General features: G+C 62.2%; 4 protein-coding genes and 1 long non-coding RNA gene across 9 annotated transcripts; 1 reads left to right on the top strand and 4 right to left on the bottom strand.

The window, feature by feature from the left end:
• Positions 1 to 5,755: 5,755 nt before the first annotated feature.
• LOC127051126 (serine-aspartate repeat-containing protein F-like) lies at positions 5,756 to 15,154 on the bottom strand. The gene is made up of 3 exons (XM_050953004.1): positions 14,804 to 15,154; positions 6,380 to 7,614; positions 5,756 to 6,265 (listed from the first exon to the last, which is right to left on the bottom strand). Exons 1-3 carry the CDS (start codon positions 15,152 to 15,154, stop codon positions 6,148 to 6,150), a joined length of 1,704 nt encoding a protein of 567 aa, XP_050808961.1. The 3' UTR covers positions 5,756 to 6,147.
• Positions 15,155 to 15,266: 112 nt separating this feature from the next.
• LOC127050838 (uncharacterized) lies at positions 15,267 to 18,877 on the bottom strand. Of its 5 annotated transcripts, none has more exons than XM_050952417.1 (4): positions 18,781 to 18,877; positions 17,441 to 18,106; positions 16,090 to 16,194; positions 15,267 to 15,660 (listed from the first exon to the last, which is right to left on the bottom strand). In XM_050952417.1, the coding sequence occupies exons 2-3, from the start codon at positions 18,001 to 18,003 to the stop codon at positions 16,182 to 16,184; spliced, it is 576 nt and encodes a 191-aa protein (XP_050808374.1). In that variant the 5' UTR covers positions 18,004 to 18,106; positions 18,781 to 18,877; the 3' UTR covers positions 15,267 to 15,660; positions 16,090 to 16,181. The 5 variants fall into 5 exon arrangements, with proteins under 5 accessions (XP_050808374.1, XP_050808373.1, XP_050808372.1 ...); XM_050952416.1 differs by having other exon boundaries at positions 17,308 to 18,106; XM_050952415.1 differs by having other exon boundaries at positions 17,135 to 18,106.
• Positions 18,878 to 20,792: 1,915 nt separating this feature from the next.
• LOC127050848 (uncharacterized) lies at positions 20,793 to 23,996 on the bottom strand. Its single transcript, XM_050952433.1, has 3 exons — positions 23,400 to 23,996; positions 22,325 to 22,663; positions 20,793 to 21,697 (listed from the first exon to the last, which is right to left on the bottom strand). The coding sequence occupies exons 1-3, from the start codon at positions 23,443 to 23,445 to the stop codon at positions 21,477 to 21,479; spliced, it is 606 nt and encodes a 201-aa protein (XP_050808390.1). The 5' UTR covers positions 23,446 to 23,996; the 3' UTR covers positions 20,793 to 21,476.
• On the top strand, positions 22,800 to 23,393 carry LOC127050862 (uncharacterized). The gene is made up of 3 exons (XR_007774300.1): positions 22,800 to 22,874; positions 23,023 to 23,194; positions 23,263 to 23,393. It is a non-coding gene; the product is annotated as an uncharacterized LOC127050862 (long non-coding RNA).
• A 93-nt stretch (positions 23,997 to 24,089) lies between the features above and the next one.
• LOC127050849 (programmed cell death 1 ligand 1-like) lies at positions 24,090 to 26,386 on the bottom strand. The gene is made up of 3 exons (XM_050952434.1): positions 26,260 to 26,386; positions 25,580 to 25,912; positions 24,090 to 24,751 (listed from the first exon to the last, which is right to left on the bottom strand). The coding sequence occupies exons 1-3, from the start codon at positions 26,312 to 26,314 to the stop codon at positions 24,585 to 24,587; spliced, it is 555 nt and encodes a 184-aa protein (XP_050808391.1). The 5' UTR covers positions 26,315 to 26,386; the 3' UTR covers positions 24,090 to 24,584.
• Positions 26,387 to 26,639: the final 253 nt, after the last annotated feature.

A 26,639-nucleotide genomic window follows, 5' to 3' on the forward strand; every position in this document is an offset into this window, starting at 1 on the left:
AGCATGTTCCTCCACACCCTACTTTTTTTGAAAAAACTGGGCATTTGTCCCAGCTGAGCACATTGGCCAGAGCAAATGAGACAAATGCCTCCTTCTGCCAAAAGTCAGGATGACGGGGACAGGGCTTGCAAAAGGGACTGTCCTGGTCAAACCGGGACGTCCTGTCACCCTGCAACCAACACAGACCTTGGCGGTGGTGCCTGGGCAGCCAGCGTTTGCTTACCCCACAGCGCAGCAGGGAGGAAATGCCGCATATCCCACGGAGATGAAACCAGAATGGCTCCCTGGGGACTAGGGGAGCTCCCCAAATGCTCCTCTCCCTCTCCACCAAGCACAGGGGGCACTGGGCAGGGGCTGCACCCCCCCCTTTGCACCCTGCCCTGGGCAGTGACATCTGCAGGAGCCCTCAGTGAGTGATGCCCCCCCGTACACTGGGGTAGGCAAGCTGCTGCCCCTTACCTGACTGGGAGAGGGCTTGACAGATGGGCGTGTGGACAGAGCAGGCCAGGGAGAATGTGGGAGTCTCCACGGGGTCTCCCTGTCACAGGTTCGGTCACAGAGACCCCCCTTGGGACTGTCACCTGATGGGCTGAGATGACCTCTGAGCCCATTTTCCCTGCCTTGTAGAGCCAGACATGCCAGCCTGCTACAAGGCAGACCCAGGTCTGGTCCACGCCCCCAAAGCTGCAGACTTTAACCAAAAACTGTTCAGCAGGTCATCTATCTCTAGCACCCAGACACCCAGCTCCCAGTGGGATCCAAACCCCAAATAAACCCATTTTACTCTGGATAAAGTAAATTGTCCACCCTGTCTCACACTGCTGGAGAGATGCACAGCTGTTTGCCCCACCCCCGCAGGTAGTAAATCAGGATAAAAAGTAGGACTGAAGTGGTTTCAAGTAATAACAGCCACAACAAAGTATGTCACACAGCAAAATAAAACTAAACACTCACATCTAAGCCTGACACACTAAGGAACTGATCACAGGTAAATCTCACCATAACCAGGCGAGGACTCACCGCTGCAGCACCTCCTGCTGGCTGTCCTGGGAATTGGCTCGCCAGCCTCCGGAGAGCCCTCTGCTGGCTGCTCTCTCACCTGTCGCTGGCCCCCCGTGTCCCTCCTGGACCCCGGTGCCCCTTTCCCTTGGGGACTGCCCCCTAGCAGTAACCCCCCAGTCTCTGGATCTCCCCTCCCCAGGAAACCCCTAACCCCCCATTGCCTCAGTGTTAGGCTATTGCCAGTCCCATCTAGCCCCCACTCACTGGGGCAGACTGCAGTGTCAGCCACTCATCACAGGCAAAGGGGTTTGGACCGGCTGCCTCTGCCTACCCTGGGCTGCACCCTAGCACCTTTCTGGCCTTTAACAAGGCTGCAGCCTGGGGCGTTTCTGAGCGGGCGCTCCCCAGCTCCCTTCCCCTGTTCCCCCGCCCTGCTTCCCTCAGGTGCCCTGTTCAGCATCCCCACAGCCAGGCCCTTCTCCCTCAAGAGACTGAGAGAGACTGACTGCTCCTGGCCCACTGCCCTCTTATAAGGGCCAGCTGCGGTCTGATTGGGACCTGGCCCAGGTGTGGCTGGTTCCCCAACCAGCCCAGGCTCACTGCTTTGTCCTGCCACAGCGTTCTCCCAGGGCTGTTTTTATCCCTTCAGGGCAGGAGCGGGGTTACCGCCCTGCTACACTCACCCTCAACTTGTCCCGCCCCGGCACAAAGTGGCGGGACCTCCTGCCACCTCTGGGGGGTGAGGAGCCCTGGTGGGCCAGCCTCTACTCCACCTTGGTCCCAAGGCCCACTGGGGATATCAGTTGGCGGCTCCTCCATGGGGCCGTGAGCACGGGCGTGTACTTGGCGCGGTTTGCCCCTGTCCCGGACACCTGCCCCTTCTGCGGCGTGAGGGAGACCCTGGCGCACATTTACTTAGAGTGCGCCCGGTTGCAGCCCCTACACCGGCTCCTCATTAACATCCTTTTACGTTTCTGGCTGCACTTTTCCCCTCACCTCCTTCTGTACGCACTCCCTATCCGTGGCCCCACGAAGTCCCGGGACCTCCTGGTCAACTTCCTCCTTGCCCTGGCAAAAAAGGCCATCCACGCGACCAGAGAGAGGAGGTTGGCCGATGGAGACCCCGGCGACTGTGGGGCTTGTTTCCGCTCCATGGTCCGTTCACGCATCCGGGCGGAGTTCCTCTGGGCGGCGTCCACTGGCTCCCTTGACGCCTTCGAGGAGCAGTGGGCGCTGTCCGGGGTTCTCTGCTCGGTGTCCCCGTCAGGTTCCCTTCTTATGACCCTTTGACCTCACTCCTGTCCCTGTTCTTTTATTAGTTGTCCCCCGAACTCAGTGGGTTCTGTGGCCCTGTGGTTCCTCCCCTTAGGCTGGGGGAGGATCCTTTAGCGAAGCCCGCCCACTTCCCAGACACCCAATAGATACACTCACCCTCAACTTGTCCCGCCCCGGCACAAAGTGGCGGGACCTCCTGCCACCTCTGGGGGGTGAGGAGCCCTGGTGGGCCAGCCTCTACTCCACCTTGGTCCCAAGGCCCACTGGGGATATCAGTTGGCGGCTCCTCCATGGGGCCGTGAGCACGGGCGTGTACTTGGCGCGGTTTGCCCCTGTCCCGGACACCTGCCCCTTCTGCGGCGTGAGGGAGACCCTGGCGCACATTTACTTAGAGTGCGCCCGGTTGCAGCCCCTACACCGGCTCCTCATTAACATCCTTTTACGTTTCTGGCTGCACTTTTCCCCTCACCTCCTTCTGTACGCACTCCCTATCCGTGGCCCCACGAAGTCCCGGGACCTCCTGGTCAACTTCCTCCTTGCCCTGGCAAAAAAGGCCATCCACGCGACCAGAGAGAGGAGGTTGGCCGATGGAGACCCCGGCGACTGTGGGGCTTGTTTCCGCTCCATGGTCCGTTCACGCATCCGGGCGGAGTTCCTCTGGGCGGCGTCCACTGGCTCCCTTGACGCCTTCGAGGAGCAGTGGGCGCTGTCCGGGGTTCTCTGCTCGGTGTCCCCGTCAGGTTCCCTTCTTATGACCCTTTGACCTCACTCCTGTCCCTGTTCTTTTATTAGTTGTCCCCCGAACTCAGTGGGTTCTGTGGCCCTGTGGTTCCTCCCCTTAGGCTGGGGGAGGATCCTTTAGCGAAGCCCGCCCACTTCCCAGACACCCAATAGATACACTCACCCTCAACTTGTCCCGCCCCGGCACAAAGTGGCGGGACCTCCTGCCACCTCTGGGGGGTGAGGAGCCCTGGTGGGCCAGCCTCTACTCCACCCTGGTCCCAAGGCCCACTGGGGATATCAGTTGGCGGCTCCTCCATGGGGCCGTGAGCACGGGCGTGTACTTGGCGCGGTTTACCCCTGTCCCGGACACCTGCCCCTTCTGCGGCGTGAGGGAGACCCTGGCGCATGTTTACTTAGAGTGCGCCCGGTTGCAGCCCCTACACCGGCTCCTCACAGCCATCCTCTTACGTTTCTGGTTACACTTTTCCCCTCACCTCCTTCTGTACGCACTCCCTATCCGTGGCCCCACGAAGTCCCGGGACCTCCTGGTCAATCTCCTCCTCGCCCTGGCGAAAAAGGCCATCCACGCGACCAGGGAGGGGAGGTTGGCCGATGGAGACTCCGGTGACTGTGGGGCTTGTTTCCGCTCCATGGTCCATTCACGCATCCGGGCGGAGTTCCTCTGGGCGGCGTCCACTGGCTCCCTTGACGCCTTCGAGGAGCAGTGGGCGCTGTCCGGGGTTCTCTGCTCGGTGTCCCCGTCAGGTTCCCTTCTTATGACCCTTTGACCTCACACCTGTCCCTGTTCTTTTATTAGTTGTCCCCCGCACTCAGTGGGTTCTGTGGGTCCTCCCCTTAGGCTGGGGGGGGATCCTTTAGCAGTGGGTGGGCTTCTGCCCGCCCACTTCCCAGTACCCAATAGGTACAGGGAGTGCTCAGCCTGGAACCCAATACCTACACTCACCCTCAGAGATGTTCCAATAAGCTTCTCTCACAGACTAGACTCCTTCCTAGTCTGGGCCCATCCTTTCTCCCGGTACAGTCCTTGTTAGATCCAGCAGCCATCTCAGGTGGTAACTAGGGGTTTTCTCATGACTGGCAGCCTCCTTTGTCCTGGGTCACAGATCCACAGGTCGTGCCCACTCGTGGCCCCATGAGGTCCGTGGGAGATGCCCCTTCAGTGTGACAGCCCTTCTCAGGGGTCCACTCTCTCTTGGGGTCAGGCCCCTCCACCTCCCGGAGCTGCACCTCTCTGAGTCTTAGCACGTCTGTCTCTGCCGTGGGCCCCCTCAAGGAGTCCCCTCGCTCTGGAACCCCCGGGCCTCCACTCCCAGAGGGAATAATGCCTTCTCTTCTCTAGACCAGAAAATATTCCCCAAAGCCCCTTCACCCGCTTTCCTGGGGAGACTTGAGAATAATATACCAACCAGTTGCTTTAGCAATGTGAGCACAGACCAGATCCTTTGTCTTCAGGACACTGAAATCAATCAGATTCTTGAAAGAAGAACTTTATTTATAAAGAAAAAGTAAAAGAATCACACCTGCAAAATCAGGATGGAAGGGAACTTTACAGGGTTAAGAAAAAGATTTAAAACACAGAAGATTCCCCTCTGGACTCAGCTTCATAGTTACAAAAACAGGAATAAATCTACCTCTGTAGCATAGAAAAATTCACAAGTCAAAACAAAAGATATAACAATGCATTTCCTGGCCTTACTTACAGTTTCTGTGGTTTTAGATGGATTATTCCAGGTATATTTCAGGAGATGTTGTAACTGCCTGGCTTCTCTCTCTGTCTGGAGAGGGAACTGTGATGCAGTAGGGACTGTCTGTGTGGGGAGTGGGAGAGCAGGAGAGGACTTTAGGGGATGGACGATACCAGGGCCTGTAACCTGAGCTAGGTAAGGGAGGGGAAAGGTCAACACCTTTGCCCGGGAAGGGGACAAAGGAAGGGAGTGGCAGGAGGGAAGCAGTTTGAGTTTGGGCTTGGGGCTGTGTGGGTGGAATTCAGGGGATCCTAGCTAGGATCCAAGCACCCTGAAAGCCCAGAAGGACTCGGTGGAGGGGTCCTGACTGTGCCTGCAAGCTCTGCTGTAACCTGTGTTCCTGTTGTCCAATAAACCTTCTGTTTTACTGGCTGGCTGAGAGTCACTGGGGGTCCCAGGAAGAGGGGTGCAGGGCCGGACTCCCCCACACTCTGTGACAGGAACAACAAACAAAACCTTCCCCCCCGCCCATTTGAAAGTATCTTCTTTCCTCATTGGTCCTTCTGGTCAGGTGCCAACCAGGTTATTGACTGTTTAACCCCTTACGGGAGAGGCAATTCAGTACAGCTGCCAAGGAGGGATTTGATGCCATTTCTTACCCTTCCCTCTATATTTATGGCACATGCCATTGGCCGCCCCATGCCCCAGCTCCCCTAGCACGACCTCCCCTGGTGGGCAGCTGGCACAGCACTGGCTACGCTGTCTGCTCGGAGCTGCCTGTCGTCCCGTGTGCCCCAGGTTCTTCCATCCGCTCGGCCCTGTCTCCATCCTCTCGCCCGCGTGTGGCAATGGCCTCAGCCTCTGGGCCTCCAGCTGGGGAGGCACTGACCACGGCATCTGGCAGCACTTTAGTCACTAGGGTGGTGCTGGCGACCCTGTCTCCTACCACACCGATTGCTGGCCTGGCACTGCCTGGGCCACCCTCTGCCAGTTCGCTGGTTGTGCCCATGTCAGCTGCGTTGTCTCCCGTCTGCTCCTTTGCCAGCGCGTCGCTGGTTGTGTCCTTGGCGGCTGTGTTGTCTCCCGCCCGCTCCTTTGCCAGCACGTCGCTGGTTGTGTCCTTGGCGGCTGTGTTGTCTCCCGCTCGCTCCTTTGCTGAAGTGTCGCTGGTTGTGTCCTTGGCGGCTGTGTTGTTTCCCGCCCGCTCCTTTGCCAACGCGTCGCTGGTTGTGTCCTTGGTGGCTGTGTTGTCTCCCACCCGCTCCTTTGCCAGCGCGTCGCTGGTTGTGTCCTTGGCGGCTGTGTTGTCTCCCGCCCGCTCCTTTGCCAGCGCGTCGCTGGTTGTGTCCTTGGTGGCTGTGTTGTCTCCCGCTCGCTCCTTTGCTGAAGTGTCGCTGGTTGTGTCCTTGGCGGCTGTGTTGTCTCCCGCCCGTTCCTTTGCCTACGCGTCGCTGGTTGTGTCCTTGGCGGCTGTGTTGTCTCCCGCCCACTCCTTTGCCGACACGTCCCTGGTTGTGTCCTTGGCGGCTGTGTTGTCTCCTGCCCGCTCCTTTGCCAAACTGTCGCTGGTTGTGTCCTCGTCCGCTGTGTTGTCTCCTGCCCGCTCCTTTGCCAGCGCGTCGCTGATTGTGTTCTCGTCGGCTGTGTTGTCTCCCGCCCGCTCCTTTGCCGACACGTTGCTGGTTGTGTCCTCGTCGACTGCGTTGTCTCCAGCCCGCTCCTTTGCCGACGCGTCGCTGGTTGTGTCCTTGGCGGCTGTGTTGTCTCCTGCCCGCTCCTTTGCCAAAGTGTCGCTGGTTATGTCCTCGTTGGCTGTGTTGTCTCCCGCCCGCTCCTTTGCCGACGCGTCGCTGGTTGTGTCCTCGTCCGCTGCCTTGTCTCCCGCCTGCTCCTTTGCCAACACGTCGCTGGTTGTGTTCTCGTCGGCTGTGTTGTCTCCCGCCCGCTCCTTTGCCAGCGCGTCGCTGGTTGTGTTCTCATCGGCTGTATTGTCTCCCGCCCACTCCTTTGCCGACACGTCACTGGTTGTGTCCTCGTCGGCTGCGTTGTCTCCCGCCCGCTCCTTTGCCGACGCGTCGCTGGTTGTGTCCTTGGCGGCTGTGTTGTCTCCCGCCCGCTCCTTTGCCGACACATCACTGGTTGTGTCCTTGTCGGCTGCGTTGTCTCTCGCCCGCTCCTTTGCCAGCGCTTCGCTGGTTGTGTTCTCGTCGGCTGTGTTGTCTCCCGTCCGCTCCTTTGCTGAAGTGTCGCTGGTTGTGTCCTTGGCGGCTGTGTTGTCTCCTGCCCGCTCCTTTGCCAGAGTGTCGCTGGTTGTGTCCTCGTCGGCTGTGTTGTCTCCCGCCCGCTCCTTTGCCGAAGTGTTGCTGGTTGTGCCCTTGTCCGCTGTGTTGTCTCCTGACCGCTCCTTTGCTGACACGTCGCTGGTTGTGTCCTTGGCGGCTGTGTTGTCTCCTGCCCGCTCCTTTGCCGACGCGTCGCTGGTTGTGTCCTTGGCGGCTGTGTTGTCTCCTGCCCGCTCCTTTGCCAAAGTGTTGCTGGTTGTGTCCTCGTCGGCTGTGTTGTCTCCCGCCCGCTCCTTTGCCAAAGTGTCGCTGGTTGTGTCCTTGGCGGCTGTGTTGTCTCCCGCCCGCTCCTTTGCCAAAGTGTCGCTGGTTGTGTCCTCATCGGCTGTGTTGTCTCCCGCCCGCTCCTTTGCCGACGCATCGCTGGTTGTGTCCTTGGCGGCTGTGTTGTCTCCGGCCTGCTCCTTTGCCGACACGTCGCTGGTTGTGTCCTTGGCGGCTGTGTTGTCTCCCGCCCGCTCCTTTGCCGATGCGTCGCTGGTTGTGTCCTTGGCGGCTGTGTTGTCTCCCGCCCGCTCCTTTGCCGACACGTCGCTGGTTGTGTCCTTGGCGGCTGTGTTGTCTCCCTGTCACGGAGTGTGGGGGAGTCCGGCCCTGCACCCCTCTTCCTGGGACCCACAGTGACTCTTAGCCAGCCAGTAAAACAGAAGGTTTATTGGACAACAGGAACACAGGTTACAGCAGAGCTTGCAGGCACTGTCAGGACCCCTCCACCGAGTCCTTCTGGGCTTTCAGGGTGCTTGGATCCTAGCTAGGATACCCTGAATTCCACCCCCATAGCCCCAAGCCCAAACTCAAACTGCTTCCCTCCTGCCACTCCCTTCCTTTGTCCCCTTCCCAGGCAAAGGTGTTGACCTTTCCCCTCCCTTACCTAGCTCAGGTTACAGGCTCTGGCATCGTCCTTCCCCTACAGTCCTCCCCTGCTCTCCCACTCCCCACACAGACAGTCCCTACTGCATCACATCTCTCCCCCCTTCGAGACTGAACTGAGCGGGGTCACTCTGCCCAGTGACCTGGGGAAGTTCAGGGCCCCCTCTCCGGGACAACGCATCCGCTGTCAGGTTGGCACTTCCCTTCACATGGACCACGTCCATGTCATAGTCCTGCAGGAGCAGGCTCCACCTCAGGAGCTTGGCGTTGGCTCCTTTCATCTGGTGCAGCCAGGTCAGGGGAGAGTGGTCGGTGTACACGGTGAAGTGTCGCCCAAAGAGATATGGCTCTAGCTTCTTAAGGGCCCACACCATGGCCAGGCATTCCTTCTCGATGGCCGCGTAGCTTTGTTCCCGGGGTAGCAGCTTCTTACTCAGGTACACGATGGGGTGTCTCTCCCCCTTTTCATCCTCCTGCATTAACACTGCCCCCAGTCCCGTGTCTGAGGCATCAGTGAACACCATAAAGGGTTTGTCAAAATCTGGGTTTGCCAGAACTGGGCCACTAACCAGAGCCTCCTTCAGCACCCGGAAAGCCTCCTGGCACTGCTCAGTCCAGATCACCTTGTCTGGCTTCCCCTTTTTGCACAGTTCAGTGATGGGGCCGGCTATGGCACTAAAGTGGGGCACGAACCTTCGATAGTACCCCGCCATCCCAATAAAGGCCTGGACCTGCTTTTTGGTTTGGGGAGCAGGCCAGTCTCTGATCACCTCCACCTTGGCTGGTTCCGGCTTCAGGCAGCAGCTCCCCACCCGATGGCCCAGGTAAGATACTTCAGCCATCCCCACCTTGCACTTCTCAGCCTTTACTGTTAACCCAGCCTTTCGGAGTCGGTCTAGGACTTGTTTAACCTGGGACATGTGGTCCTCCGAGGTCTGGCTGAAGACGCAGATGTCGTCAATATACACCACGGCAAAACTCTCCATCCCCCTCAGTAGCTGATCCACCAGGCGCTGGAAGGTGGCCGGCGCTCCCTTGAGGCCGAAGGGCAGGGTCAGAAACTCATAGAGCCCCAGAGGGGTGATAAAGGCCGATTTCAGCCTGGCATCTGCGTCCAGTGGCACTTGCCAGTAGCCTTTGGTAAGATCCATAGTAGTGAGGTACCGAGCACCTCCTAGCTTGTCTAGGAGCTCGTCAGGCCTGGGCATAGGGTAGGCATCAGATACGGTGATGGCATTGAGCTTTCGATAGTCCACACAGAACCGGATTGACCCATCCTTCTTGGGGACTAGCACCACTGGCGAGGCCCAAGGGCTGGAAGACGGCTGGATCACCCCCAAAGCCAGCATGTCCCTGACCTCTCTTTCTAGGTCCTGGGCAGTTTTACCAGTGACCCGAAAAGGGGAGCATCTTATAGGGGCATGTGACCCGGTCTCCACCCGGTGGACAGTCAAATTAGTGCGTCCAGGCTGGTTGGAAAACAGCCGTCGGTACAGATGCAGCACCCCTCTGATCTCAGCGTGCTGGCCCAGGGTCTCATAGACTCATAGACTCATAGACTCTAGGACTGGAAGAGACCTCGAGAGGTCATCGAGTCCAGTCCCCTGCCCTCATGGCAGGACCAAATACTGTCTAGACCATCCCTGATAGACATTTATCTAACCTACTCTTAAATATCTCCAGAGATGGAGATTCCACAACCTCCCTAGGCAATCTATTCCAGTGTTTAACTACCCTGACAGTTAGGAACTTTTTCCTAATGTCCAACCTAAATCTCCCTTGCTGCAGTTTAAGCCCATTGCTTCTTGTTCTATCATTAGAGGCTAAAGTGAACAAGTTTTCTCCCTCCTCCTGATGACACCCTTTTAGATACCTGAAAACTGCTATCATGTCCCCTCTTAGTCTTCTCTTTTCCAAGCTAAACAAACCCAATTCCTTCAGCCTTCCTTCATAGGTCATGTTCTCAAGACCTTTAATCATTCTTGTTGCTCTTCTCTGGACCCTCTCCAATTTCTCCACATCTTTCTTGAAATGCGGTGCCCAGAACTGGACACAATACTCCAGTTGAGGCCTAACCAGCGCAGAGTAAAGCAGAAGAATGACTTCTTGTGTCTTGTTTACAACACACCTGTTAATGCATCCCAGAATCACGTTTGCTTTTTTTGCAACAGTATCACACTGTTGACTCATATTAAGCTTGTGGTCCACTATGACCCCCAGATCTCTTTCTGCCATACTCCTTCCTAGACAATCTCTTCCCATTCTGTATGTGTGAAACTGATTGTTCCTTCCTAAGTGGAGCACTTTGCATTTATCTTTATTGAACTTCATCCTGTTTACCTCAGACCATTTCTCCAACTTGTCCAGATCATTTTGAATTTTGACCCTGTCCTCCAAAGCAGTTGCAATCCCTCCCAGTTTGGTATCGTCCGCAAACTTAATAAGCATACTTTCTATGCCAACATCTAAATCGTTGATGAAGATATTGAACAGAACCGGTCCCAAAACAGACCCCTGCGGAACCCCACTTGTTATACCTTTCCAGCAGGATTGGGAGCCATTAACAACTACTCTCTGAGTACGGTTATCCAGCCAGTTATGCACCCACCTTATAGTAGCCCCATCTAAATTGTACTTTCCTAGCTTATCTATAAGAATATCATGCGAGACTGTATCAAATGCCTTACTAAAGTCTAGGTATATCACATCCACCGCTTCTCCCTTATCCACAAGGCTCGTTATCCTATCAAAGAACGCTATCAGATTGGTTTGACACGATTTGTTCTTTACAAATCCGTGCTGGCTATTCCCTATCACCTTACCACCTTCCAAGTGTTTGCAGATGATTTCCAAGTGTTTGCAGATGATTTCCAAGTGTTTGCAGATGAGGGTCAGTTGCTCAGAGAGGGGAATCGCCTCCAGGGGGGAACCAGCTTTTGTCCCAGGGAATAGATCCACTAAGGGGTCATCTCCCTGCCCCTCCCAGTGTCCACACACGGCCAACACCACATTCCCCCTGTCATAGTATGGTTTCATCATGTTCACATGGTACACCCGACGGTGATGTGCCCGGTTTGACAGCTCCACCACATAGTTTACCTCATTCAGTTGCTTGATAACCTTGAAGGGCCCTTCCCAGGCGGCCTGGAGTTTGTTTCTCCTCACGGGGATAAGAACCATCACCTGATCCCCGGTGGCGAAGGCACGGGCCCGTGCCGTGCAGTCATACCAGACCTTCTGCCTCCTCTGGGCTCGGGTTCAGATTCTCCCTGGCCAGGCCCATGAGCTCGGCCAGTCTTTCCCGGAAGGTCAGGACATACTCCACCACTGACTCTCCCTCGGGAGCGGCCTTCCTCTCCCATTCGTCCCTCATCAGGTCTAGGGGCCCCCCTCACCCGCCTTCCATACAACAGTTCGAAAGGTGAAAACCCGGTAGATTCCTGGGGTACCTCCCTGTACGCAAACAGCAGGTGAGGTAAGTACTTGTCCCAATCTTGCGGATGCTGGTTCATAAATGTTTTTAGCATCATCTTCAGCGTCCCGTTGAACCTTTCTACCAGCCCGTTGGACTGGGGGTGATATGCTGAGGCCCAGTTGTGCTGGACCCCACATTTCTGCCATAAGGACCGGAGCAGGGCCGACATGAAGTTGGACCCCTGGTCCGTTAAGACCTCCTTGGGGAACCCCACCCGGCTGAAAATTGTCAGCAGCGCATCTGTCACTGTGTCTGCTTCGATAGAGGACAAGGCCACCGCCTCCGGGTAGCGAGTGGCAAAATCCACCACCACCAGGATGTATTTCTTCCCTGACCGGGTCGTCTTGCTGAGAGGTCCCACTATGTCCATGGCCACCTTCTGGAAAGGTTCTTCTATGATGGGTAAAGGCCTCAAAGCTGCTTTCCCCTTGTCCCGGGCCTTCCCCACCCTCTGGCAGGGGTCACAGGATTGGCAGTACTGTCGGACATGGGTAAAGACCCCAGGCCAGTAAAAGTTCTGTAGCAGCCTCTGCCTGGTGCGCTGGATTCCCTGGTGCCCTGCGAGAGGGATGTCATGGGCCAGGTACAACAGCTTGTGGTGAAACTTCTGGGGAACCACCAGCTGCCTCCTGATCCCCATGACTCTACTTCCCCTGGGGGAGCCCATTCTCGGTACAGGAACCCCTTCTTCCACAGGAACCTCTCCTTGCAACCTCTCCTCGTGGTCTGTACCGCACTAAGGTCAGCCCGGTCCCTGTGCTTCCGCAAGGAGGGATCTTTCTGCAACTCGGCCTGGAACTCAGCAGCTGGGACAGGGATGGGAACCGGCTCTCTCTTGCTGGCTGGGTCTGAGGCCGCAGCCTCTCTGCACCGTGCCCCTGGGCGTTCCCCGCTCCCTGAGTTAGGGTCCTGCACCTCAGGTTGAGTACCTTCCCCATTGTCGGGGAGCAGTGCCCTTTGCCGACTCTGACTACGAGTCATGACCAGGGCACTCTGGGTGTTACTAGGCCAGTCCTCAAGGTCCCCTCCCATTAACACGTCAGCGGGCAAATATCAGTGTACCCCCACATCCTTGGGGCCCTCCTTGGCCCCCCATTTCAGGTGTACCCTTGCCACGGGTACCTTGAATGGGGTCCCACCCACGCCCATCAGGGTCAGGTAGGTGTCGGGCACCATCCGATCTGAGGCCACCACCTCGGGCCGGGCCAGCGTCACCTCTGCGCCCGTGTCCCAGTACCCAGTGACCTTCCTCCCATCCACTTCCAGGGAAACAATGCACTCTTTCCGGAGGGGCAGCCCCGCGCCCACCCGGTAAACCAAAAACCCGGAACCGGGAGCATCCACAGCTGGTATGTTGCCAACTCCCCTTTCCTGGGAATGTAGCCCCTCCTCCGATTGGGTTTTTACCCAGTCCACCCTCTGCGGGTTGGGTCTGCTTGGTCTGTCCCTGAGCTTGGGGCACTGGGCCCGTATGTGACCTCGTTGGCCACAGCGATAGCAGCCCATGTCTCGTGGGTCCCCTTGAGTGGGTCGGAGGGACCTGCCGCTGGATGTTCCCCTTTTGGGGGGGTTCTCCATAGGCCCCCTTTGGGAGGTCCCATGATGACTCTCTCTCTGCGTTGAGGCAGGCCTGCTCCTTCGAGACTCCTCCCTGCCATCCCCTGCCCGACTGTCCACAAATTGGTCGGCTAGCTGGCCTGCATGCTGCGGGTTCTCCGGCTTCTGGTCCATCAACCACAGCCTCAGGTCGGACGGGCACTGCTCATACAGGTGCTCCAGTATGAATAGGTCAAGCAGGTCCTCTTTAGTTTGGGCCCCAGCTGTCCACTTGCGAGCATACCCCTGCGCCCGGTTGACCAGTTGTAGGTATGTGACCTCACGGGTTTTACGCTGGCTCCGGAACTTTTTCCGGTACATCTCAGGAGTCAGCCCAAACTCGCGGAGCAGGGCCTGTTTGAACAGTTCGTAGTCCCCTGCCTCCGCCCCTTTCAGTCGGCTGTACACCTCCACGGCTGTGGAGTCCAGTAAGGGGGTGAGAACTGCGATCCTGTCTGCAGGGTCAACCCTGTGCAGCTCGCAGGCATTCTCAGAGGCCGTCAGGAAGGTATCTATGTCCTCCCCCTCCTTACGCCGGGGCAGCAAGTGCTTATCAAAGCTCTTTGTAGGCTTGGGTCCCCCCTCACTCACCGCAGCCGGGGCCCCACTGCTCCTCAGCTGGGCCAGGTCCAGCTCATGTTTACGCTGGTTCTCCTTCTCCTCCCACTCACGCTGGCGCTGGTTCTCCTCATGTTTACGCTGTTTCGCCTTCTCCTCCAGCTCTCGCCTTTTTAACTCGAGCTCCTCCCGTCTCAGCTCCCTTTCATATTCCAGCCGCGTCCGCTCCACGGATGCCGAGCGTCGCCGTGAGGCTCCCCTGCTGGCCGGGGGGGTCACGGTGCCCTCGGTATACACTGGGCTCCTCCCCGCCCTTCCCCTAGGCCTAGGAAGGGGGGGTCTCGGGAAGCCCTCGTCCGCCGGCTGACCACTTCCAGCGGGAACAGACACTGGTGCCTGCGCTGCATCTGCCCGGCTGCTTCCCTCAGAGACAGGGCTCCGTTCATTCATGCGGTCTCCCTGCTCCAGCCGGGCAATCAGCTGGCCCTTGGTGCGTCTCCCCGGGTGCAGCCCCCTCTGCTTACACAGCTCCACCAGGTCACACTTGCGCCGTTTGGCATACATCTTCCTGCTGGCCACTCACAGGCCGGGGTGCTCGCCGCTCCCCGGGTTTCCAGGGGGACCCCTAGTGCACCAGCCCTTCTTGAGGTCACCACCTCTCTGCCAGGGTCGAGCTGCAGACTCCTCCGCCCCTGGGACCGCTCGCTGCAATCCCCCGGGGGACCCTGTTACAGCAAAGTCCTTCTCACTGGGCACACACTCCCAGGGGTTAACCACCCCTTCGTTTTACTGCTCCCCAGTCACTTACTGCAGGAAGCGCCGTCCACGGGGTGCAGTATATCCCACCGCTGCCACCAGTTGTCATGGAGTGTGGGGGAGTCCGGCCCTGCACCCCTCTTCCTGGGACCCACAGTGACTCTTAGCCAGCCAGTAAAACAGAAGGTTTATTGGACAACAGGAACACAGGTTACAGCAGAGCTTGCAGGCACAGTCAGGACCCCTCCACCGAGTCCTTCTGGGCTTTCCGGGTGCTTGGATACTAGCTAGGATACCCTGAATTCCGCCCACACAGCCCCAAGCCCAAACTCAAACTGCTTCCCTCCTGCCACTCCCTTCCTTTGTCCCCTTCCCGGGCAAAGGTGTTGACCTTTCCCCTCCCTTACCTAGCTCAGGTTACAGGCCCTGGCATCGTCCATCCCCTAAAGTCCTCCCCTGCTCTCCCACTCCCCACACAGACAGTCCCTACTGCATCACACTCCCGCCTGCTCCTTTGCTGAAATGTCACTGGTTGTGTCCTTGGTGGCTGTGTTGTCTCCCGCCCGGTCCTTTGCCGACGCGTCGCTGGTTGTGTCCTTGGCGACTGTGTTGTCTCCCGCCTGCTCCTTTGCTGAAATGTCACTGGTTGTGTCCTTGGTGGCTGTGTTGTCTCCCACCCGGTCCTTTGCTGAAATGTCGCTGGTTGTGTCCTTGGCGACTGTGTTGTCTCCCGCCTGCTCCTTTGCCGAAGTGTCACTGGTTATGCACCCCTTTGCTGGTGTGGGGCTGGCTGCGCCATCCCTGGCCTGTTCTCTTGCTGGTGTGGCTCGGGCCGTGTCATTCTGTGTCATTGTGATGTCTCTGCATGTGTCACCAACCCCCCCCCCCCGCATACTCTTCAGAGAACCCCTGGGGTGGGGAAGCAGGACTCGGTCCAGGCAGGGGAGACTGTGGGGTATCCCCCATACTGCCTGGGGAAGGGAGTAACTCCGTAGGCTGTGACTCTTGCTGTTACACTGAGAAAGAGAGGTCACAATGGGGCCTTATCAAGTTTCTGAGGCCACTGAATCCACCCAGAAGCGCAGGACCCACCAATACAGGCTCAGGACTTCACCCAGCGGGCATAGCTGGACACTGCAAGACGAAGGTTCCCAGGGTTGTGTCTGGGACCAGAGATATTGGCTGGTGTCATTTGGTTGCACAATCTAAGGAGCAGCTCACACGCCAGAGGCTGTGTGTGACCAGCCCAGGAGTGGGGTTCTCACAGCAGAGCAGGGTCAGGCTGGCTCCCAGAGCCCAGCGTTGGAGTGACCTCATAGATCACCAGTCCGGATAGCAACAGAGGTGAACGTCACAACTGGAAAGGAACAAAAAGACAAGTGAACACGGGCACAAACTGGAGAACACCCTCCAGAGACTGAGACGACCCTCAGGCAGTGGAGAGCTTCCCACTGCCCCAAACCTTGGGACTTGGGCCCCTACCCATCCATCTGAGCTAGTTTAGCTACCAGATGCACAGGGCCAGAAACTATAAGTAACGATTCTGTCTGAAAATCTATAAAGGTGAAAAATTGATTAAGCCTAAACTGGGTGGATGTGTGCCTCAGTTTCCCACCTTACAGGGCACTCCAGCCCCCGACTGGCCACTCCAGCCCCCCATAGCCCCTAGTGGTGACCCAGGCTATGTCATTGTCAGCTCAGCCCTACCCAGACTCTGAGCTAACTCTAAGGACATGTAGCCCCCCGCTCCCCGCCCCCCCATGACAATGGGACCGACGTTTTTTACCTGTCTGGTAGCTCTTCCCTCTATAGACCCGGCATGGACACAGCAATAGGAAAGTGATGAGGAGCAGGATCCCTGAGACAAGTGCGACTATGTCACCTGTCCACCCTGCGCCATGAGAGAGAAAGCGTCAGGCGTCGTTACCAGCACCAGAGCCAGGAGCAGTGGAGCTGGGGGGGGACGACATGGCCTGTGCACTGTTTAACATGGCAGTAATTTTGGGGTGGGGGCCATGCTGTCCCCCCACCCTGCAGGCCTCGGGCAGGAGCAGAGCGGAGCCAGCAGGGGGAGGTGATAAAGCTCCCTCACCTCAACGCGCAGCCCCTGTCAGCGGCGCCAGCCACTTCCTGGGGGAGGGGACTGGGGCAGGAGCTGGGCAGCGCCGTGTGCGATGGGCCCCGGGGGTTGCTGAGCCGGCTGTGTGGGGCTCTCAGAGCCCAGCCTGTGCCAGCACCGTGCCGTGGGGGATGCAGGAGCCGTGGGAGCTGTTACTCTGATGTACTGCGTCTCTTCCATGTGCTGTGCACGTCCAGCTCTGGGCAGCCTAAAATAGCAGGCCAGGGCTGCCTCGGACAGGCCTGTAGCGCCCCTCCCCAGCCACAGCGGCTGCTCCTGCCCGGCTGGGTGCAGAGCACCGCAGATGACTGCCATCCGGCTCGGTTTCCAAGGCTCGCCCAGGCCCCAGGCACCGGCACAGCCACCAAGGTGCCAGCGGGGAGCAGAGCGTCCAGGCGCCTGCAGAGCCCTCAGTGGGAACAAGGCGTCGCTGCCTTGTGGCTGAGGTCCCCGCTGTCAGCGGTGGGAAGTGGCAGGCTGCCTCAGTTTCCCTCTCATCCCTCGCGTGGCACAGTGCCGCACGACTCCTCTAGGGACCCCGCTTGCGGTTAGCTCCCAGCACGGGCGATGGCCGGGGGTGCGGACGCCTCAGCCACACACGCTCGGGGCTGGGCTGTGGCACCAGGTCGGCCCCTTCGCTCAAGGCCCGTCCGGGACACAGGCCCCCCGGAATATCACCAGATACAGGAAGGCCCCCGTCTGAGTCCCTGACCTGCCCCCCCAGCGCCAGTGGCTGTTGAGGCAGCAGGGGTGGCCCCAGATCTCCTAGAGCAGCCACTTGGCATCGAGGCCACCATCCAGCCTGGTGAAGTAGGTGTGCAGCTTCTCGCTGGCCTGCGCCTCGCCTGCCCCCACCTCCTACAGGCAGGGCCGCATGGAAACCACCTTGTCTGGTTCCATGCCTGCCAGGACCCCCTCTGCCGTCCCCAGCCCCGCCAGAATCTCCCGGGCCCTCCCTGGGAAGTGCGCCAGAGGGATCTGGCTCATGGCCTGGCACTGCGCCAGGTAGCCCAGGTACCGCCCCATCAGCTGGCAGAAGTCGTCCTTGAGGAACTGCACCAGCTCGTCCGCCAGCGCCCCCCGGTGGCGGAAGTAGACAGTGATGCCGTGCAGCGCCGCCTCCATGTCCTCAGCAGGCTCCCCCGGCCAGCTGCCCCGCCGGGCATAGGTCACTAGGAAGATGATGCCGGCCGGGCCGTTCCTGACGCACGAGGCGTTGAGGCAGCGGGGGTGGGTGCCACAGAACCGGCCCAACAGGTGCCTCACAGTGCAGAGTTCGGCCCCCGGCCCCGGCTGGCAGTAGTAGGTCCAGGTTTTCTTGTAGCCAGCTGCCCTGTGCTGCCAGCCCGGCACCACGGCCCAGCCTCCCAGAGACAGTGCGTCAGCGCCCGGGTGCAGCCGATGTAGAACCAGCAGCCGGGGTCCCCAGAGACCTCCTGGAGCAGGGCCTCCAGCTCGCCGGGGGCCACCGCCTGCATCCGCCGGCACTGAGCAAACTGGGCATGGAAACCGTGAACCGCGGCCAGGAACTCCTGGGCCAGCTTCCCCGCAGGGCCGTGGCAGGGGTCCCCGCGGGGCCATCCGCCTCCAGTGCCCCCCTCATGGCCAGCAGATCCGTGTTCAGAGTCTGGAGCTCCTCCGCCATCGCCGCGCACGGCCGCTGCTCCCTTCCTGGGACGGTGCCCTGTGGGGGATGCAGAGAGCAGGGTCAGCACCCACAGCCTGATCCAACCCACTGGACCCAGCCGGACACAGAGCGGGCCGAGGCAAACAGAAACGGCTTGTGGGGGAGGTCCCCAGCGATCACCCCCTGCGTTTGCTCTGGCCTGCCCCACATCCCACCTCGTGTCAGGTCACAGGAGATAGACAAGCCTCCCTAATGCACTGCGTGGCAGGGGGAGTGCTGCTATCCCTGCTGCACAGATGGGGAAACTGAGGCAGGGAAATCAGCCCAAGGTGATGCAGCAAATCACTGGAAGACTGAGGATAGAACCCAGGAGTCCCGGCTCCCAGCCCCACCCCTACTCTAACCACCAGCCCCCATCCCCTCCTAGAGCTGGGAGAGAACCCAGGAGTCCGGGCTCCCAGCCTCACCACCTGCTCTAACCACTAGAACCCACTCCCCCCCAGAGGCGGGGAGAGAACCCAGGAGTCCTGGCTCCCAACCCCCCCTGCTCTGACCCACCAGCCCCTCCCAGAGCGGGAGAGAACCCAGGAGTCCGGGCTCCTTTCTCAGCTTTAGCCTCAGACTCTAGTTTCTGCGCAGCTAGAAGCGCCTTAGCCCCTGAGCGCAGGGACCCCCCCACGCCCCCAGTACTGAGCCCCCCCCCCCGGACCCGCTGCTCGCCCGTCACTGACCTGGGCGGGGCTGTGAGCCGGGGGAGCTGCAGGGCCGAGCTGCCCTCCCGCCCCTGCACAGGGCGCAGCGAAAGCGAAAGCTGGAGAATTGCGCAATGTTTGCGCCTCGCCTCGCTGCTGGCAGCTCCAGCCCCGGGGCGGGGGAGGGGGGCACCTCGGAGCCATCGGCACTTGCCCCCCGCTGCTCTGCGCAGCCCCCACCAGCCCCGCCCGGACCCGGGGGGGGCAACTCGGAGCCATCGGCAGTGACCCCCCCGGCCCTGCGCAGCCCCCACGCCCAGCAGCAGCCACGGTTTCCCCCCCGTCCCAACTGCCCCCCCCCGGTGTGTGACCGGCAGCTGAGCCTCCTGGCAGGGCTGTGTCCGCTCCCTGTGAGGGGGGGCACCTCTGGGGGGGCTCGGCACCCGGGGACCCCTCGCCCGGCGCTGGGACGCGGCCCCTCTGGGGCGGGGGGGGCTGGGCACATGGGGACCCCTCGCCCGGCGTTGGGACGTGACTCTTCTGGGGCGGGGGGCCTGGGCACACGGGGACCCCTTCGCCCTGCACTGGTACGTGACCCCTCTGGGGTTGGGGGGGCTGGGCACACGGGGACCCCTCGCCCGGCGTTGGGACGTGACTCCTCTGGAGCGGGGGGCCTGGGCACACGGGGACCCCTCGCCCTGCACTGGTACGTGACCCCTCTGGGGTGGGGGGGGCTGGGCACACGGGGACCCCTCGCCCGGCGTTGGGACGTGACTCCTCTGGAGCGGGGGGCCTGGGCACACGGGGACCCCTCGCCCTGCACTGGTACGTGACCCCTCTGGGGTGGGGGGGGCCTGGGCACACGGGGACCCCTCGCCCTGCACTGGTACGTGACCCCTCTGGAGTGGGGGCGGCTGGGCACACGGGGACCCCTCGCCCTGCACTGGTACGTGACCCCTCTGGGGTGGGGGGGGCTGGGCACACGGGGACCCCTACCCTGCACTGGTACGTGACCCCTCTGGGGTGGGGGGGGCTGGGCACACGGGGACCCCTCGCCCGGCACTGGGACATGGCCCCTCTGGGGCGGGGGGGAGCTGGGCACGTGGGGACCCCTCGCCCTGCACTGGTACGTGACCCCTCTGGGGCAGGAGGGGCTGGGCACACAGGGACCCCTCGCCCAGCGCTGGGAGGTAGGGTCAGGCCGGCTGGCTGGATCTGACACCCGGGAAGACCCTGCACCCGCTGCAGTTCTCCCCTCAGCTGGCTCCATGTCCACGCAACCCCTGGGGCACAACCTCCAGGGCGACCCCACTGAGACACCCCCCCCCCCCGGCCTGCTGTGTCCATGCCCCCTGTCTGTCGGCCCCCCTCCCAGCTGGGTATGGGGCAGCAGCTCCCCCCCCACCGGTGGGCACAGGGTTCATCCCTCCCTGAGGGCTCCCACAGGTGGCACTGCCCAGGGCAGGGTGCAAAGGGGGGGTGCAAAGAGGAGCATTCGAGGAGCTCCCCCTAGTCCCCGGGGAGCAGACAGGGTGTCCCCTGCGGCCTGGTGCAATCAGCCTGGCACGGGACCCCCACAGTCCAGGGGAAACGTGGGTAACCAGAGACACCCCCGTCTCCGTGGGGCGTGTGGCATTTCCGCCCTCCTGTGCTGCAGGGTAAGCACACTCTGGCTGCCCGGGCACCACTGCCCCGTACATGTTGGCTACAGCTCTCAGCAACTGCTTGGTCATGCCCAGCCTGCACCTGGTGTACCCGCCTCTGCTCTGCCCAGCACCTCCTTCCCTAGCAGGTGGAGGGGCCCGGTGCTGCCGGGGGGCTCTGGGCCAGGCAGACCCAGCGTGGGCTTCAGCACAGCTCGAAATCTGCCCACCATTGCAGGGGACACCCCAGGATGGGGCCCAGTGGGGAATCGGGGGACATGGGTGGGGGTGAAGCCCAGGACAAATGACTGTGGGGAGAAGAATCGGACCCATCCCTGCACCCCCCACAGGGGCTGGAGCCACCGGGGATAAGGACACGCGGACACCGACTGGCAGCAGGACACAGGGTGCGGGACAAGCATTTTATTCCTTATCCATGCTCTGCAGCTGGCACCACGCTGGGAGCTGATCACACGCCGCGCAGCCCCCTCCCAACATGCCAAATAACAGCCCCCCATGGACGCCCCCCACCCCCACTGTCCCTGCCGAGCTCACTACCCAGGGTCTCCCAGCAGCACAGCCAGCAGAACAGGCAAATAGACCCCCTATGGGCTCCCAGCCATCAGCCCATCTACCCAGCCGTCCTCCCTCATCTGACACCCTGCCCACGGTGGCCACAGCGGTTCGAGACATCCCAGAGCCCCTTAGGGGAGACAGGGCCTGTGACTCCATTTCCGCGCAGGATCCCGGCCCCCCAAATTTGTGGTCACACCCTGCAGAAGCGAAGCTATTGCTGTGACGTGGGTGTCCCCGTCCGTCCCCGGGGACCCCAGCCCCGTTGTTTTGACGTGGGTGTCCCCGTCCATCCTCGGGGACCCCAGCCCCATTGCTGTGACATGAGTGTCCCCATCTGTCCCCGGGAATACCAGTCCCGATGCTGTGATGTGGGTGTCCCTGTCCATCCCCAGGGACCCCAGCCCCGTTGTTGTGACATGGGTGTCCCCGTCCATTCCCGGGGACCCCAGCCCTGTTGCTGCGGGAGCTGTCGGGGACGCTGCGAGCCCAGCGGGCGCTGGGCAGATGACCGAGGATTCATGGCTGTGCTGTCTGGCTGGCGCTCTCAGCCTGTGCCCGGGCTGGGCTCTCCTCGGCCTCTGGGCTGCCCGGACACTCCTTCACCTCAGCAACCAGCTGGGCCAGGTGCCGCTGAAGCTCGCTGGCTGAGCGGACGCAGCCCCCGATCACCTCCTCCAGCTGCCGCAGCCGTGGGGCACCCCCACCCAGGGGGCAGGTGTCGGGGGGCACCATCGGGTCTGCAACAACAGCACAGCACCGTGTCAGGGTCTCTGCAAGATCCCTGCCCCATGGCAGCCTGCCCCACTCCAGCCATGACTTCACTCCACAGGCCGGTGATGGGGGAGCGGGGTGGGGCACTGGCAAGGCAGGTAGGTACTGGTAGTATGAGGAGTGGGGCAGGTCAGTGCCCCCCAGCAGGGAGCATTGTGGGGGCAGGAGAACTGGCTGTGCAGGTGGGTGGGAGCTGCCCCCCAGCAGGCGGCGCTGTGGGGGCAGGAGAACTGGCCATGTGGGCGGGTGGGTGTCCCCCAGCAGGGGGCGCTGCAGGGGCAGGAGAACTGGCCATGCGGCGGGTCGTTGTCCCTCAGCAGGGGGTGCTGCAGGGGCAGGAGAACTGGCTGTGGGGGTGGGTTGCTGCCCTCCAGCAGGGGGTGCTGCAGGGGCAGGAGAACTGGCTGTGGGGGTGGGTTGCTGCCCCCCAGCAGGGGGCACTGCAGGGGCAGGAGAACTGGCCGTGCGGCGGGTCGCTGCCCCCCAGCAGGGGGCGCTGCAGGAGCAGGAGAACTGGCTGTGGGGGCGGGTCGCTGCCCCCCAGCAGGGGGCGCTGCTGCTGCTCTGCCCCTCCCCCCCGCCCCCGTGCTCACCTGCCACGCGCAGGGTGAGGCTGCCCTGGGCCTGGTCAGGCGGGTAGAGGATGTAGCAGGTCCACTCCCCGCTGTCACTGGCGGTGACGTTCTGCAGCACCAGCGAGACGTTCCCGTTCCTCACCTCGTCCTCTGCCAGGCTGAGTCCCGCCCGCGCCGCCCGCACCGCCCCGGTGAACTCCAGCACGGTGCGCCCCTCGTGCCGCCAGCACACCTGCAGCTGCTCCAGCTCCAGCTCCAGGGGCGGGTAGTCGGCCCCAATGAGGCACTCCAGCACCACGCGCTGCCCGGGGCGCGCCCACACCGGCGAGGGGCCCACCGACACCTGCAGCCAGGCCGCTGCGGGGAGAGGGGCAGGGTCACCCCCGCTGGGGCTGGTCTGCCATGGGCCCACCTGCTGCCCCGCCAGCCGGGTGCCCGTCCCCCCAGCATCCTCTGGGCAGGGGGTCGTCCCGTTCTCCCCCATCATCCTCTGGGGGGGGTGTTCTCCCCCAGCATCCTCTGGGGCGGGGAAGGGTGCCCTGTTCTCCCCCAGCATCCTCTGGGGTGGGTGGGGCGTTCTCCCCCAGCATCCTCTGGGGCAGGGGAGGGTGCCCTGTTCTCCCCCAGCATCCTCTGGGGTGGGGGGAGCGTTCTCCCCCAGCATCCTCTGGGCAGGGGGTGGTTGCCCTGTTCTCCCTCAGCATCCTCTGGGGCAGGTGGGGTGTCCCGTTCACTCCCAGCATCCCTCTTGGGGAAGTCACAGGGCAACGAGTGGCCGGTCTCGGAGAGGTCATAGGGACAGTGAGGGGCCCATCTCTGGGAGATCCAGGGCAGTGAGGAGCCAGTGTTGGCAAAGTCACAGGGCAGCGAGGGGCCAGTCTCGGGGAAGTCACAGGGGCAGCGAGGGGCCAGTCTCGAGGAAGTCACAGGGGCAGCGAGGGGTCAGTCTCGGGCAGACCCAGGGCAGCGAGGGGCCAGTCTCGAGGAGGTCACAGGGGCAGCAAGGGGTCAGTCTCGGGCAGACCCAGGGCAGCGAGGGGCCAGTCTCGGGGAGACCCAGGGGGGCCTGCAGCAGGACAGGCCCCGTACTAACCAGCTGCCACACAGCACAGGGCCAGCACGGCCCCACGCAGACGCATCTCCAGGGGTGCACGCAGGGGGCAGGAGGCACCGTCCCTGCACCGGCAGTGCCAGGGCCGTGCTGATAAAGGGCCAGCCGTGTGGCAGGGCCCCAATAAGCCCCGAAAGTGGCCAGGAGCCCCCTAATTGGCTGGCATGTCCCGTCCCATCCCCACACCCCCAGGCACATCGGCACCGTCTGCCCAGGTTGTTTTTATCCTGGGGCAGCCGGTGACCTCGTGAGGCTGTGACCCAGGGACCCCCAGGACTCCCATGTAGGGCTGTCCGAGTCAGGCCTGGGGGGGTGGGTCGCTACCCCATCCCTGCTCTGGGTCACCCTGGGGATCCCAGCCTGGGGGTGTTTCACCCCCACCCGGCTCTGGGCTCTGCCTCCTGGGGTCACAGTCACCCCTTCCCGGGGGCAGCGCTGCCCGAGCCCAGCCAGGCCTCAGCCAATGCCCCGGACACGGAACACCCTCTCCTCCCTCCCACCAAGGTCCCAGCAGGGAGAGAGGCTGGACCCTGCACCCCCTGGGATGGGGCAGCCCCCGTTCCCCTCCTGGGGGGGCCTGTCCCACCGCCCCAGGCGCAGAGAGTGTGGGGCCGGGATGGGGGCCCAGCTGCAGGGTTCATCCCCCCCACATCACAGACGAGGACACAGACCGAGCATCACCTGCTGCTTTACTCAGACAACAGCTCACAGCCTGCGTCCCAGTGTTGCCGCATGGAACCATCCTAAATCTGAGCACCCCCCCCAATGCACAGCCCCCGCCGCAGAACCCCACCAATGCACAGCCCGCTCCCACGTCCCCCCCCCATAGGCAGCATGAAGCAAAGCCCCCTCCCCCTCCCCCAATGCACAGCCCCCTCCACAGCATGTCCCCCAATGCACAGCCCCCCCAGCAGCACCCCCCAGTGCACAACCTCCTGCTACATCCCCCCACATGCAGCACCAAGCAAAGCCCCCTGCCCGCCCCCAATGTACAGCCCCCACCCCCTGGCCCCGATCCTGTTCCAGCAGCTCCCTGGCTCGTTCCCTCCATGATACACCCCCCACTGCTCTTTCCATACCCCCCAGCTGGCCCCATAGATACCCCTGCAGCGCCAAGATCAGCCCCCCCCACGCAGCCTGAGTGCCCCCTGGAGCCGGGGTTCTGGCTCAGGCCTTCTCCCCAGCCCCAGCGCCCGCCGCCTCCAGCTTGCGGCTGATCTGCTGCAAGATGCTCAGCACCTGGTCCAGCTTCTTAAGCACCAGGGGGTCGGGGTCAGGGGCGCAGGCGTGAGGGGCCACGGCCTCCGGCTCCTCTGTCGGTGGCTTCGAGGGGTCTGCAGGGCACAAACCAGGGATACCCGTCACCGGCGCACGTCGGCCCCTGCACCCCAGCTGCCTCCGTCAGTGGGACACCAACTGCAGCTGCTGCAGCCCCCACCTCGCCCAGCAGGGGGCACTGGCGGGGAGCTCCCAGCTACTCCAGCCTTGGCCCCACCCAGCAGGGGGTGCTGTGGGAGGAGCTCCTGGCTACTCCAGCCCTGGCCCCGCCCAGCAGGGGGCACTGTGGGTGCAGGTCCCAGCTACTCCAGTTCCACCCTCGCCCAGCAGGGGGCACTGTGGGGGAGCTCCCAGCTACTCCAGCCCCGGCCCCGCCCAGCAGGGGGCGCTGTGGGGGAGCTCCCAGCTACTCCAGCCCCGGCCCCGCCCAGCAGGGGGCGCTGTGGGGGAGCGCTCAGCTACTCCAGCCCTAGCCACGCCCAGCAGGGGGCGCTGTGGGGGAGCTCCCAGCTACTCCAGCCCCGGCCCCGCCCAGCAGGGGGCGCTGTGGGGGAGCGCTCAGCTACTCCAGCCCTAGCCGCGCCCAGCAGGGGGCGCTGTGGGGGGGAGCTCCCAGCTACTGCAGCCCCAGCAGGGGGCGCTGTGGGCAGTGGGCAGGAGCTGTCTGGGGGGGTGGAATGGGACAGGAGCACTGGCTGTGGGGGAAGAGGGCTGAGTGCGCTGCCTGTGGGTGGGAGCTCCCAGTTCTATGGAGAGCAAGAGGCATGTTGGCCAGCCTGTGGCAGGACCCCATGGCAGGACCCCATGCATGACCCATGGCAGGCCCCCTGGCAGGACCCCTGCAGGACCCCATGGCAGGCTCTCTGGCGAGCCGGCCACCTTACCCTCGACGTGAAGGACGACCTGTTTGATGCGCAAGTCAGGCGCGTAGGTGATGTAGCAGCGGTAGTTGCCGGCGCTCTCCGGGGTGACTTTGCTGAGGTAGAGCGCGGCGTTGCCGCTCCGCAGCCCCTCCACGCTCAGGTTGGCGCCCGGCCGGCTCCCGCTGACCACGTTGTCGAACTCCACCAGCTGCCCGCCCCGGTGGAACCACTGCACCACCAGCTGGCTCAGGTCCACGGGCGGCTGCGCCACGGAGAACTGGCACTTCAGCACCACGTCATCCCCCACCTGGGCTCGCACCGGGGAGGCGTCCGTCTCCACCGCCAGCTTGCCGGCTGCGCGGGCACAGACCACAGGGGAGGTCAGCAGCTGGGATGGAGGTGACATGGAGACCGGCTTGGTCTAGGGTGACGCTGGCAGCCACTCGGCCAGGGAGCAGCGGCCCCGGTAAAACCATGGGGTCCCCGCACCAGCACTGGGGACGGAAGGGGGGACAGAGGGAGATTGTCTCTGCCCTGCTCCCTCCAGCTCTCGGCCCAGCCAGCAGGGGCTGGTGATAGGGATCTCCCAGGCCCCACAGTTGAGCCCTCCCCACCCTGCCCAGAGGGGTTTGCCCTGCAGCAGGGGGACGTGTTAGCCCCTCAGGATGCCCCGTGTCCATGGCGGGCTCCCAGCCACTCACCGCAGCCCCCAAAGAGGCTGAGGATGATGAGGAGGGTCAGCAGGGAGCAGCTCATCGTGACGCTGGCACTGTGTCTGCTCCGCAGGGTGTCACGCTCAGACTGGCAGCACCTGGCCCCCAGCTCGGCCGGGGGCTGCGTTATCAGGGGCAGCAGCAAACGGCTTCGTAACAGGCGGGAGGGTGCGGCCCAGCCACGGCTGGACCCCGGAGATAAGGCTTGTACTGATCATTCGCTGACAGGTACCCCACGGTGCCCAGCCCGGGTCTGTGCTGATCCCCCCACCCGCCTGGGTCTGTGCCAGCCCTGCCCCCCCGGCCTGGGTCTGTGCTGATCCCCACCACTGGCCAGATGGTGGGAAGCAGAGACCGCCCGGAGCCGG

Source organism: Gopherus flavomarginatus, chromosome 5 (genome assembly GCF_025201925.1).
Source record: "Gopherus flavomarginatus isolate rGopFla2 chromosome 5, rGopFla2.mat.asm, whole genome shotgun sequence".
Lineage (NCBI taxonomy): Eukaryota > Metazoa > Chordata > Testudines > Testudinidae > Gopherus > Gopherus flavomarginatus.